Source organism: Sminthopsis crassicaudata, chromosome 2 (genome assembly GCF_048593235.1).
Source record: "Sminthopsis crassicaudata isolate SCR6 chromosome 2, ASM4859323v1, whole genome shotgun sequence".
Classification (NCBI taxonomy): domain Eukaryota; kingdom Metazoa; phylum Chordata; class Mammalia; order Dasyuromorphia; family Dasyuridae; genus Sminthopsis; species Sminthopsis crassicaudata.
Window position 1 is genome coordinate 647,785,899 of NC_133618.1, and position 13,543 is coordinate 647,799,441.

The following is a 13,543-nucleotide window of genomic DNA, read 5'->3' on the forward strand; positions in this document are numbered from 1 at the left end:
TCACCAATAAGCCTAATTTATAGAGAACTCACACGGAGCAAGACTCACAAGGTGGAGAAAAAGCAATATAAGGACACTCTCAAGGTCTTTCTTAAGAACTTTAGAACTGATTGAATGGCATGCCCAGTATAGTATGTTCTCATCAGAGAAGGTGCAAAGAAGAATAGAATTAGCTTAGAAGAAACATGGGATAGGTAAAGTTAGAGAATCCACCCCAAATATTTACAGGGACTATTTGTGCCTGATCTGTAGCAGAACATTCCAAATATATCAAGCTGATCAGCCACAGTCAGACACACTGCAATTTGACTCTAACATACTAATGTCATTTTGGCCTTCTAGAATAAAAGACAACAACCAACCACTGTCACAATACCTATGGGAAGCAGATAGTGCAGATAATACCCCCATTTTCATGATGGAATTTTATGCTCAGAGAGTTGAGTTAATTTGTTCAATGCCGCTCAATAGGAAATATCAGAGCCAGGACATGGATCTAGGTCTTCTGCTTCTAAGTTCATTCAGTACAACACAGGTAGTTGCCACCCTTCAGTTACCAAGGCTAAAAGGCTGAAATGAATGTGGGTAAGCATTCTCTGAGAAGTCTCTATTATCTTAATAAGGGGATGGGGAGAAGACATCCAGGAAATGCCATCCTTACCTCCAAGCAATTGGTAGGAAATGCTGATATTTGGACACAGATGCTGCACAGGAAGTAAACGGAATTGGTGGAAAGTACCCGGTGGCTTATTCTCCCTGATGCGAAATGAGAGCCCTGTCTCCAAAAAGCAGAATTCCCTGGGCTTCAGAGAGCTGCAGGCTGGCATGGTGGTATTGATGACGGACAGCATCACTTTGGCACAGCTGGGCCAATGGCAATCGCTCTCCCGTAATGGCTTTGGTGAGAGGAATACTTGAAGGTAGATGGTGAGTAGGGGAAATCCTCCATCTGCAGAGAGAACAGATGAGACCAGGTATACTTTTATAAATCTATTGTTTAAGACAATAGATTTAAAATAAAGCAGAGTGAATATCTGCCCAGGTAATCACAAATTGGTTTGGTTTGTAGTGGAAAAGACACAGATAAAACTAATCTTAAGAGTATCTAAGTAGCTTAGTGGATCTGAAGTTAAGAAGTTTCTGAGTTCAATTCTGGTCTTAATCACCTCACAGTTGTGTGATGCTGAGCAAATTACTTAACACTGTTTGCCCAGGTTCTTCATAATTAAAATGAGCTAAAGGAAGAAATGGCAAAGCCACTGTAGCATCTTTGCCAAGAAAACTCCAAATAGAATCATAAAGAATTGGATATGAAAATGGATATTCCTTTAAATAGGGGAAAGCAGAAAGATCTGAGGGCAATAAACTGACCTAATGGACAGAAGCTTGTGGTCTAGCCTTTGCATTGCACCAGAACTTACTGAGTCTTTTGTAACTTGGTTAGCCCCCTGGACCTTCTTTGCACACCTGTGAAATGGAGATAATAAGTCCTGCTCTTTCTGCCTCTTGAGACTATTATAGTGAGGATATAATGACTCTGAAATGCCCTTTAAAAGAATATCCTACAAATTAATAAATTGAGGGTACTTTCATCTGTGGTTTTCAGAACATTCTTACTTTCATCAATTCACAAAACTCCAAAGCTCACCTTCAACTCAAGGCCAGCCTTTGGTAATCTAGCCAGCTTTGGAGAGTGCTCAATTACACTTTTAAGTCTCTCTTAGGAATAATTTGTATGTTCCCTGCTTGTGCCAGAAGCTAAAGGACTTTCAAAAGTGAAAAAAAAACCTAAAATACAAAATGACAGGAAACCCACAGGTACCCAGAGTAAATTCACTTTCCTCAACCCTGCTGATATATGATGCTCCACAGTTTTCCCAGCTGTGCAAATACTAACTGTGAGGATTCAGATGATAGGAGAATAAAGAGCCAAGTCCAAACTCACCTCTTCTTCCTTATCCCTACTCCCTATGGGGGAGTCCCACTGGTATTGTAATGACATTCAGTACTTGCTATCATTGCACCTGGGCAGATCCATACCTAGAGCGGGGCAATCTTGGCATTTCATGGTTAGCCAAGGGAATAGGCCATTAAGCCCAATGAAATCTTGTCTTTCATCAGATTCTATATCTATTTGCAAGTAAAGTAAATTAAAGGAAAAGAAAATAGGAGCTATTTCTGTCCAGGGGTACAAAAACTTTTTTTTCTGCATAGCCCAAGAAATTTCATATCCAATTCCTCAATGGGCCAATTCAAGACTCATCTCCATCCTGAATTTGCCAATTAGCCCCTGAATCTGTACAGAGCTTATGGTCATTCATGGCCCTTAATCAAGTTCAGTAATATTATGTGTAAGGGTAGTTGTAAATAGGTAAGTAGATAAGATAAAGGTAGTCCTATATACACACACGTTTGTTATAGGATATGGATTTCATAAATAAAGTTATGCCATGTTTACATACACATATACAAGTTATCCCCAAATCAGTTAAGCCCCTGCTATGAACTCAGCACTGTGCTAGGTAATGGAGGAGATTTAAAGAAAAGTCTAGGATTACTACTACCTGTTAGGATTACCAGGTGAGAACTCAGGTTGTCTGGACAGTGACAAGGTGAGAACTCAGGTTGTTTGGACAGTGACAAGGTGAACTCAGGTTGTCTGGACAATTACAAATATGTAATGTGCTGTTGTCTCCAGAAACTGCCGATCGCTCTCTGGATAGAGATCTGCTGTGTCAACTCAAATCTCTCGGACAGATTCTTCTTCCTGTAGAGAGCCGACTTTCCTTCCTGCAGAGAGTAGCCTCAAGTCTCATCCAGACAAAACTCTCTCTTTCCTCTAGAGCTGCCCTCTTTTATCCTCCCAGAGAATGGGCGTGGGATAATGCAAGGGCTTCTGGGAAGAATTACTTCAACCAATGAACTTGCTCCTCTTAGAATTCCTAAGGTGTAAATTCCCTTTAAAGGCCTGAACCAAAGGTCTGAGCCAGAGAGCTGTCAAGTCAACCTGAGTTCTCACCTTGCAATTGTCCAGACAACCTAAGTTCACCTTGTCACTGTCCAGACAACCTGAGTTCTCACCTTGTCACTGTCCAGACAACCTGAGTTCTCACCTGGTAATCCTAAACAGGTAGTAGTAATCCTAGACTTTTCTTTAAATCTCTTCCATTACCTAGCACAGTGCTGAGTTCATAGCAGGGGCTTAACTGATTTGGGGATAACTTGTATATGTGTATGTAAACATGGCATAACTTTATTTATGAAATCCATATCCTATAACAAACGTGTGTATATAGCACTATCTTTATCTCATCTACTTACCTATTTACCTCTCTCCCTATCTGATACATTCATCTGTCTACAATTCTCTACTTATCTCTATGTACCTGTTTGTCCATCTATCTATCTACCTATATCTATCATCTGTCAATACATCTGTCTCTATCATCTTCATCTTTATCATCCATCTCTCTCCAGCCCTCACTTTATCATCCATCTATCCATCCATCCAACCATCCATCCATCTCAATTGTTCCTGTTCTTTTTCTCTATTTGAATGTAGATTCCTCTCATGCAGAGACTGATTTATTTTATCTTTGTACCTCCAGCACACAGTGCAGTGCTTCTTTTTAATTATTGATGCTGGATGAAAAGATTTTGTTTTCCAGTCAACATTGTTCTATAAACAGCTCAAATTCGGAGAGTGGTCCAATGTATTTGAATTTTTAACGTTTCATTTCCAGCAATCCTGACATACTTATTAACAAATAAACACTTATGAGATCCCTACTGTATGTTGAGAACTGTAGTATGCCAGAGATATAAACATGATAAATGGAATATGTGTACTCACAAAGAGCTTACATTCTAATGGGAGATATCAGGGAAAGACATACAAAATAAATAAAAAGAAAATGAATGCAAAGTACTTAAATACTTATCTGTCTAATATAAAGTAGTTTGAAAGGGATACCACTAGCATTTGAAAGGGACCTCAGAAACTATTTAGTCCAATTCCTTCATTTGAGAACTAAGGACTAAGGCCCTGAGAGTTTATGTGATGGCCCATAATGAGTAGCAGAAGTGGGGTGTCAACCCAGGCTTTCTAATTCCAAAGCTAATGCTTTTATTTGCTGCACTCAATCATTTGGATTTCTTTGAAAACATCTAGATTCTTTTTGGGAGTAAAGACAGCAGTAGCCCTTAAATACTGCTTCCCAATCAACCTTTCTAGTTTTAACTCACTATTTATGCTTCAGAAAAACTCTACTCATCATCCCCTTACCCTTTTCCCACCTCCATATCTTTGCTTATACTGTCACTCACACATGAGACTAATATCCACATCTCCTTCTGTGATCCCTTAAAACTCAAAATAATTGCCTTCTCCAATCTCTCACAATCCTCTGTTTATAGCTCTTAGACATTTATGGTATTCTGGTTTGTGTTACAATTATCTGTGGACTTATGTCCACTGCTAGTCTTTAAGTTTCCTGAGGGCAAGCACCAATTTTCATTTTTATAGTCCCAGCACCTGTAATACCTGGGACATACTTCATCAAGAGTTTGCTGAATTGCATTTAGTTAACTCCTTCACTTACTTCGGGCACTCAGTTTCTCCAAGGCCCTTTGGTCCAGACTTTGGTTGAGGTAGAGAAGGCCTGTATCTTCATTGATCTGGAACCAGTCATTCTTGTGCGGCTGAGACCGATAGGTACTATAGAGGTGCTGGCCCAGGCGGAAACGTGGCACCTCCCCTCTGGTATCTTGTAAGGCATGAACGTAGAGCAGGGGTGTTCCAACAGGTTCATCAATGTATACTTTTTCTGAGTAAGTGTCCCGAGAAAAATAAAGGCCCAATACAGCTGAGGAGAAAAAAGAGGAGAGATGGGTATGACTGAAATAACAACCACCAACTTAATGAAACACTACACATGTTATTTCACGTGAGCCTCACAACAATCAGGTAAGGCTGATAGTACAGAAAAATGAAGAGAATGACAAGCAGTTCATTCAGACAGACTCTCCAGCTCCAATCCAGGATTCCATGTTAGTAATCACATCAACTCCAATTTATTTACTTTAAATAATCTCATTTGGTATTAACAATTGTCTTGGGAGGCATTGTAGTATTTTCCCCATTTTCTAAACATGGGAAATGGAATTAAAACCCAGGTTACTGGGAATCTAAGTCCAATAAAGTAAGCCAATCAGTGATTTTTTTTTCTCTTCACTCCATCTTTGGCAAAACAGGGCAAAGTGGGTTTATTACATTTGAGGATAGAATTGACCAACTGCACCATAATAGGACTTGTTGGTTCACTTGCTTTAGTTATGTATGACTCTTTGTAACCCCATTTGGGGTTTTCTTGGCAAAGATACTGTAATAATTTGCCATTTCCTTCTCCACCTCATTTTACAGATGAGAAAACTAAGGCAAACAAGATTAAGCGATTTGCCCAGGGTTAGTGACCTCATTCACACTCAAATGCTAATTCTATGTGGCACTGGCTTTTAAACTTTTTATTCCTAACAGAGAGGATACCTTTATCACTTCCTTCCCAAAGTCTCTATTCATATTAATGAAGAGGTAAACAATCCAAGATCTGATTATGACACCAGTGGTCTTCCCTAAGCTTTTCCATGGCTCCTTACTGTCAATGACTATGATGATGAAAATAACAACAATGACAAATAATAATAATAGCATTTCTGAATCACTTTAAGGTTTGCAAAACATTATGGCACTTGAGCAGCAAGGCAACATAAACTTCAAAAAAGCTATAAAAACCACAAGAATTTGAAAGAATTTTTAAGTAGTTGGGGTCATGTTAAATTCTGATTGCACCAAGAGTTAAAAAGAAAGAAATGAATCTGGTCATATTATGTGCACTGCAAAGTGCTTTTTTTTGGGGGGGTTGTTTTGTTTTGTTTTGTTTTGTTTTGTTTTAAGATTCTTCTGCAAACAAGGAAATAAAATCTGATGAAGTCATACTGTTTTAATGGCTCCCACATGGGAGCTGTCCACTTCCCTAGGAAGGCTGCCTTAAGATTAGACTAAAACCCCTTCCCCTCTGGCATCTTCCAGGAACTCACCCAAGGATGGCTACTGGGTTTTCTTTTCTAAGTTTGAATACTACCTCAGACATCTACTGACCCCTAGCAAGCTACTTAACCTTGCTTGCTCACTTTCCTCATCTGTAAAATAAGTTAGAAAAAGAAATGGCAAAAACTAAACAAAACAAAAACAAAAACAAATGAGTTCATGAAGAGTTGAATACAGCTAAAAGCAACTGAACAAACAACAAAAACAGATTGCATGTCTGGATATATGTGTGTCTATATACATATACCTATGCATATGTGTGTGTGTGTGCATGCACAAATATGTATCAAATACAGGTTACAAATGTTTCACCCTCTTTTTCAATAGTTGCATAAATGAAACAAGACCTTTTCAGAGGAACAATGCATGAGTTCTAGCATTATATTAAATGGATTGATTTCATAACAAACATCAGAACTTGCACATTCAAGTAACAATTGTCTTCTTCAAAATAATCAATCGATAAACACTTATTAATTGTCTACCATATACCGGGCATTGTGCCAAGTGCTAGAAAAGTCATTTCTATAAACTGTAATATATAAAATATAATAGCTAAGCATAAAAGTCATTTTGGAAAGCTATATGCTTGTTTCAACCATGCTTCTGACCAAGTCTCCTATTTGAGAACTATCTCGAGAATCTCCAGCAATGTGTGTTGATATTGCTCTTCAGTAGTGTGACAGCTTCGTTCTATGTGGCTGGATTTTATTTTTGGAATCAATCAATGATTACTGAGAATCAAGAGTAATGAAAATGTGGCTAATCAATCTGGAAAATATTTTTTTACTTACAAATAGGTTTTGATTGATAAGAACAAGAGATTCCTGTTTTGTACAATTCATAAAAATGGCTTTCAAAGGCAATTCTATGATAGGAGCTCCAGAGACAGTTGAAACGATTGCATTGTGATTTGGATAAAGCAGGGTACTGTGCTAAACACTAAAGATACAAATACAAGAATAAGGAAAGTACCTGCCCTCACAGAGCTTATATTCTAATGAGGGAATACAACACACAAAAAGAAATCTGAAAGTGAAGGGTATACCCACACAGGATTATGGTATTAAATTTCAGAAAGTCAGAATCAGAGACAGAAGGAATGCAGCTGAACAACTTGAGCCCTTTCAAAAAACCAAGAAGTCGTAAGAAGATTCATCCAAAGAGGAGGGAGGATTCACCTGGCAGAGGAATATTACTGAAGGAGAAAGTTCCAAGGATAGCTAGATATTCTAGTACCACTGGTGCAGAGGGAAGTTCCAAGGTGAGATTGCTGCACTCAAGGCATGGTGACCAAGTCCAGAAAGTTAGAAGCAGAGTTAGGAAAGGAAATCATAATTTCCCAATTTCCCTCCATAGGAAAAAAATCATTTATCAGGTTTATAATTTCTTCTATTACCAGCTAGAAAATACTCAGAAGGGGCAACATAAAAGCTATTATCAGAGTCATGTATGACCAGAAAAGAAAGCAACATAGAGTTTGTGAAAAGCATCTTTTTGCCCTTAGGTTTGATTGAAATCTACATGATATCAAAAGTTACAAAGGGAGACATCCCAAAAACTCTCTGGGGGATTCTCTGGGGAGAATTTTCAATAAAGAAGACATGGGCAAGAGTAGCATGATGGATTGTGATATACTTCATGGGCAGTTTTACTCAGATTGATGAGATCATGGATCTATTAAAGTATCTAATTCTGATGCATGGGTTAAAAAGTAAATCTTATTACTGTATGGTTAGACTAAAACATAAAAGAATATCAGTGGTGTCAATAATAACAATAACTCACATATCACTTTTTGTTATTTAGTCATGTCCAACTCTCCTGGCCCCACTGAGGTTTTTCTGGCAAAGATACTGGAAAAATTTATCATCTTCTTCTCCAGCACATCTTACAAATGTGGAAATTGAGGCAAACAGGGTTACACTAGTTGCCCACATATCACTGGAGACTTTTAAAAGCACTCTCTTAAGTTCATGTCAGCTAAAGGAACTATGAATACTAAGCCTAAAGAAGAAGACATTTGGAGAGGTGGGGTACATAAAAGCTATCTGAAAGACTGTCAAAGTGTCAAGAATTAGATTTGTTCTCTTTGGTCCCAGAAAGCAGAATTAGGTGTAAGGGATAGAAATGGCAAAAAGGCACATTTGGGCTTGATCAATCAACAAACACTTTCTATTGTATTAAGTACCTGTTATTTGCCAGGTACTATACTAGCTGCTGGGGATACAAATAAAATGAATAAAATAATCCCTACATACAAGGAGTTTATACTCTTTGGGAAGAGGCAACTTCTGCCTTCCTTCTGCCAGTGCCTTCTCTCTGAGCTAAACTTCCATTTACAATGTGTGTATGTTTGTGTGGATAAAAAATATATACATAGTTACTTATATATTGTCTAACCATTAAAATGTTAGCTACTAGGCAGCAAAAACTATGTATTTGTTTTTATTTGTATCCCCAGTACAGTGTCTGTCATAAAGTTGATACTTAATAAAAGCTAGTTGGTTGACTATTATAGCATAAAGAACTAATCATACAATGGTTAAACAGAGTAGTTTGGGAAGGAAGACACTGACAGTCACAAGGATCAAGAAAATAATTAGAATTGCCCAAACCTAGAATAGCTGTTTGGTGAGGGAGTGGATTTCTCCTGTTGAGAGGACTTTTAGAGTATGCTACAAAAGGAATTCTCATTAAGTATTCTTTGGACAAGCTGTCCACTGAGGTTCCTTTTTTTCCATAACAACCCTATGGGTAAATGTATTATGAATGAGGAATATGCATACTGTTTGTGTAGAGATGTTGTAGAGGACATGATGTCAAAGAAGAGAAACTGCACACTCTCATACTGAGTCACACAATGTTAGTGCTAGAAAATGGTCTTAGAAATCCCTAATCCAACCACCTCAATTGATAAATGAGGAAACGGAGGTTCAGAGGAGCAAAAAACAAAAAACAAAAAACATGTCCAAAGTCACAAGCAGCAGATAATGAACTGGTCTCTAGACTCCCAGATCAAGTTAAGGTGCTTAAAGCATAGCTGCCTAAAATTAGCTCTTGGTAAGTACCACTCAGGTTTATAAAATCCCATAAATCTTTTCTAGTAGGAGGTGGTAGGGTAGCAGTCTGGGAACCAGTTTCAACAAAACTGGCATCATGAAGAGCTCAGGGACTTCCAGTGCCAACATAGCCCTCACCTATTAGTTGTTTCCTAGATTTCTCTCCTGACATATCCAGCCAATTTTCTGAAATTTCTCATCAGCTCATTATATAAATGCCCTCAGTGCTTCCCTCAAAACCATCAGTCCTCCTGGATTACTCAGAACATTCATTAATCCACAGACCCTTCCTCCCTACTCCTCTCCCCACCCCCAACCCTTTCCTTTAGTCTCCTCTGAATTAGTTTTAATTTAATTTCCACTTCTGTCCTTTGAAGCTCCTGGTCCATGTTGAGTTGGAAATAATTACTTCAGATGATATCATCCACTCCATTTAAAACCAGTCTTGTTGTGATTAGGCTGCCTATTAAGAATTAATCTTTTGTTTTACATAATATTGGTCTTTAATAGATCATCATTTTTCTTTTCCCTTTGATATTTTATCCCCCTATCAGTATTTGTGTACCTCTCCTCCAGTTTTCAAAAGCTATAACTATTGTCTAATTGGAAAAAGTGCATTCCTGTTTGAAATCTACTTTTTCAGAGAAAAACAGGTTCACTTTGTCCTAACATAGGAGACTTCTGAAATACATTCTTAAAAGTTTATAGGATTTCCCTAGGAAAAACATCCACTATTTCTGGTTAAATCCCAAAGAGGCTATTCCACTTCTGACTTATTATTTGGTCCCAATGAACAAGTCTCTCTAGCACTGAAGACTCCATGTCTAACAAACAAACGATTTTCTCTCTCACAATCTCTGCAGATCCAATGCTGGGTTTGGAACACCAAAATGCTTCTGAGACAGAGGTTCTTGTGAACCTCTGTGAACAAAGGAGCCTGTAAACTTTTAAAAAATTGAGTTTTCAAATATTTTAAATATATTTTGATTATTATATTTCTACATAATTGATTTTCTTTTTTATATATTTCTTTCCTATACATATTAATTTGTGCATCTAAAAACACTATTTTGAAAAAGATTCAATAGGCTTCATCAGGCTTCATCAGTCTACCAAAAGGATACATAACCCCAGAACAGTTAAGAATCTCTGCTCTAAGGAAGAGGAGGAAGCTTAAAAAGAGGTAGCATCATTCAATAAGCATTTATTAAATCCTTGCTATGTATTCAGGTTGATGCTAGAGATACACAGATGAAAAAAGAGTCAAGACCTTCAAGGACATTACATTCTATTTAGGGAGACTACTTTATATTTGTAAGTACACAGAAAATAAATAAAAGGAAATGGGATGTGGAGCAAGACAAGGCAAAGGAGGCATAAGCAAATTGTGGGATCAGATTGAATTAGGGGAGCACAAAATGGTGATGCCTTAAGCTGAATTTTGAGATATAAGATTCAGTGAAGAGGGATGGGGACAAATAGTAGAAAGACAAAGACAAAAGGGAAATTCCTTGGTGGGAAAAATTTAAGCAGAATCACTGGACTCAGAGAATAAGCCACAGAACCCAGAATAGAAATGAAATTGAGTAGAATCAAGAGAACATCGTACAAAGCAACAACAAGATTATGTGATGATCAACTCTGATAGACGTGGCTCTTTTCAACAACAATGTGAATCAGGCCAATTTCAATAAACTTGTGAGGGAGAGAGCTGCATCCAGAAAGAGGACTATGGAAACTGAATGTGAATTACAACATAGTATTTTCACCATTTTTGTTGTTTGCTTGCTTTTTTCCCTCTTTCTCATTTATTTTCCCTTTTTGATCTGATTTTGTGTGTGTGTAGCATGATAAATGTGGAAACATGTTTAATAGAATTGCACATGTTTAACCTATATTGGATTACTGGCTGTCTAGGAGGTAGGAGACGGAAGGGACAAAAATTTGGAACGCAAAGTTTTGCAAGGATTTTTGAAAACTATGCATATATTTTGAAAATAAAAAAACCATAAAAAATAAAGTTGAAAATCTCTACTTAAAAAATGTGCTGCTCAGTTGTTAGGGCTATCTTTAAGGAAAGACACTGACAAACTAGAGCATGTTCAGATTAGGAAAACCAATGCTCTTCAGAGGAACAGGATGACCTCAGTTCAAATCCAACTTCTAACACTTGCTAGCTATGTGACCCTGAGCAAGTCTTAGCAGCCCTATTTGGCTCAGTTTCCTTATCCACAAAATGAGCTGGAGACTAAAATGGCCAACTACACCATTATTTTTGTCAAGGAAACCCCAAATAGGGTCATAAAGAGTCACATATGAGTAAAATGACTTGACAACAACAACTTTTAGAAGAAAGATTAGACTTGTTTTGCTCAGAACAAAGGGAAGGACCAGGAGTAAAGATGAAGATTTTTGTTTAATATGTGACAACTTGGGAGAGAGGAAAGGGTATTAATTTTGGAATCAATAAACTCCAACTTACTGAACCTCCCTCATTTAATGCTTTTATTATCTTGTGCAATTTCCTTAACCTGCCTGGGCTTCAGTTTTCTCATAAGTTTAGATAAGATGACTTTTAAGATCCTTTCTAGCTATGGTCCTAAGGAAAAACTCTGTAATTATCAAAGCAATTCAAAACTGGAAAGGTCTGTTTCAAGAGGTAGTACATTTCTTACTTAAAGGAGAACTCCAAGTAGCCTCTAAATGATTATTTGTTAAAGATGTTGTAGAGGGAATTCCTCATCAGGCAAGGCATGATTAGATACATTCTATGATCTGTCATGATTCTCAGTGTTTGTTGGTAGGATTAAATAAAGAGCCATTAGATAAGTTAGTACTGAAAGCAGCAAGCCTTTTACTTGGTCTCTTTAAGGGGAAGGGTCCAAAGAGAAAGCCACGTGACTTAACTGGACACAGCCAAGGGAACAGGAGTCAGTGCCAACAAGAGGAAGTTAACAAGGGCCACCAAATGAATTCTTTACAATGAGACTGGAAACTCCTTCAAAGAAGGGCAACCTATTCCCTCACACTAGGATTGGGGGAGATATAAGGATACTGTCTAAGAAGCTCAGAAAATGGTGTTTTAGCCACTGAAAGAAGAGGGAACACACTTGCTGATCTAGCACGATAAGCCTGCTCCTAGGCATTGGCACACATCTACATCAAACTCATGCACAGATTCCTGGGTAACCTAAAGCAGCTAGCTCTGGTGTGAAGGAAGTCCTGGGATCAAGGTCACTGGAACTAGAGCTGCCCAAGTATTTTTTATCAAGGGAAGAGCTCCCACTCAAGTGGGTCTGATTGCTTTCTGCCTCAAAGGTCTCAAGGAAACAGCACCTATGAGCTGGGTAATTGCACATTTCTAAACCAGAAGCTTCTAGACCTTTAGAAAGCCTATAGATAACAGCTTTTGTTACCATGTTTGTATATTTTAACTGCAAAGGAACTAAGAATGGTCAACTAGTGCTAACTTCTTATATTAGAAGAAAGGTAAATTCAGATAAATTAAGTAACTTGATAATGGTTAGTTAGTGGGAAGAATTATAGAAAATTGGAACAAGGGGTAAATAAAGCAGGAGGAGGGGATAAGGCTAGGGAAGAAACAACTTATTAAATAGCAAAAGACAAGACCAATTTAAAAAAAAAAACAACTAGGGTTTTTTCACATTTAGATTACATGGTTCCCAGATGGGTTTTTGATAGTATTTTACTGACTGGCTTGTTTTAATTGAATACATCCCCTTCAGAATTACTCCCAGAAAATATCCTTAAGACTCATTTCTCTACTTATGAGCCAAATTCTGCTCACCCCCAAGATACAAGTATGATCCATTGTGGAGGTTCTGGGGGAGGGGACTGCAAGAAGGGCAAATTTAGATACCTGACACAATGGCAGTTGAGTTTTTCTTCAAGAAGGCTGGGATTTAAACAATTTAAGGGGAAGAAACATGTTTATTCAGGAAATGAATGAAATAAGAAACTTGGTGAATCAAATTCACATAACATACACAAGCTGTCCAATCCAATTGTCTTTAAGCTACTCCAAATCTTTTCTGAAGATAAAGTTACCAGTCATAAACAATGAATCTTTCCCTCCTATTGTACAGAATACATCGAAGACCATTATCTATTTATTACTTGGAGAAATGGGTTCTCATGTTATTAATATAATTATACTGAAAGGCTTCAACTCTAAAGGCAGGACACTAACTAGGCAGTATAAGCAGGGGAAAAAAAAAAACCTTGAGATTTGCTATTAATAAAGCACCATCTGTGGAATAGGATCAGATTTCAGCAATCAATTAGCTGTGGGTTTTAGGCACCCTGTTTCTTGCTTGGGCACTTATTATTGCCAATTGGCAATTAAAGGCTAGAG

General features: G+C 37.7%; 1 protein-coding gene across 2 annotated transcripts in view; it reads right to left on the reverse strand.

Moving 5' to 3' along the window:
* The window catches only part of RET (ret proto-oncogene), a 155,215-nt gene that overhangs the window by 52,689 nt on the left and 88,983 nt on the right, over nt 1-13,543 (reverse strand). For both annotated transcript variants that reach the window (XM_074296688.1, XM_074296689.1), the window contains exons 2-3: nt 4,602-4,865; nt 662-949 (exon numbers count right to left, since the gene is read on the reverse strand). In XM_074296688.1, the coding sequence (XP_074152789.1) occupies nt 662-949; nt 4,602-4,865 (552 nt within the window). The remainder of the gene's footprint in view (nt 1-661; nt 950-4,601; nt 4,866-13,543) is intronic.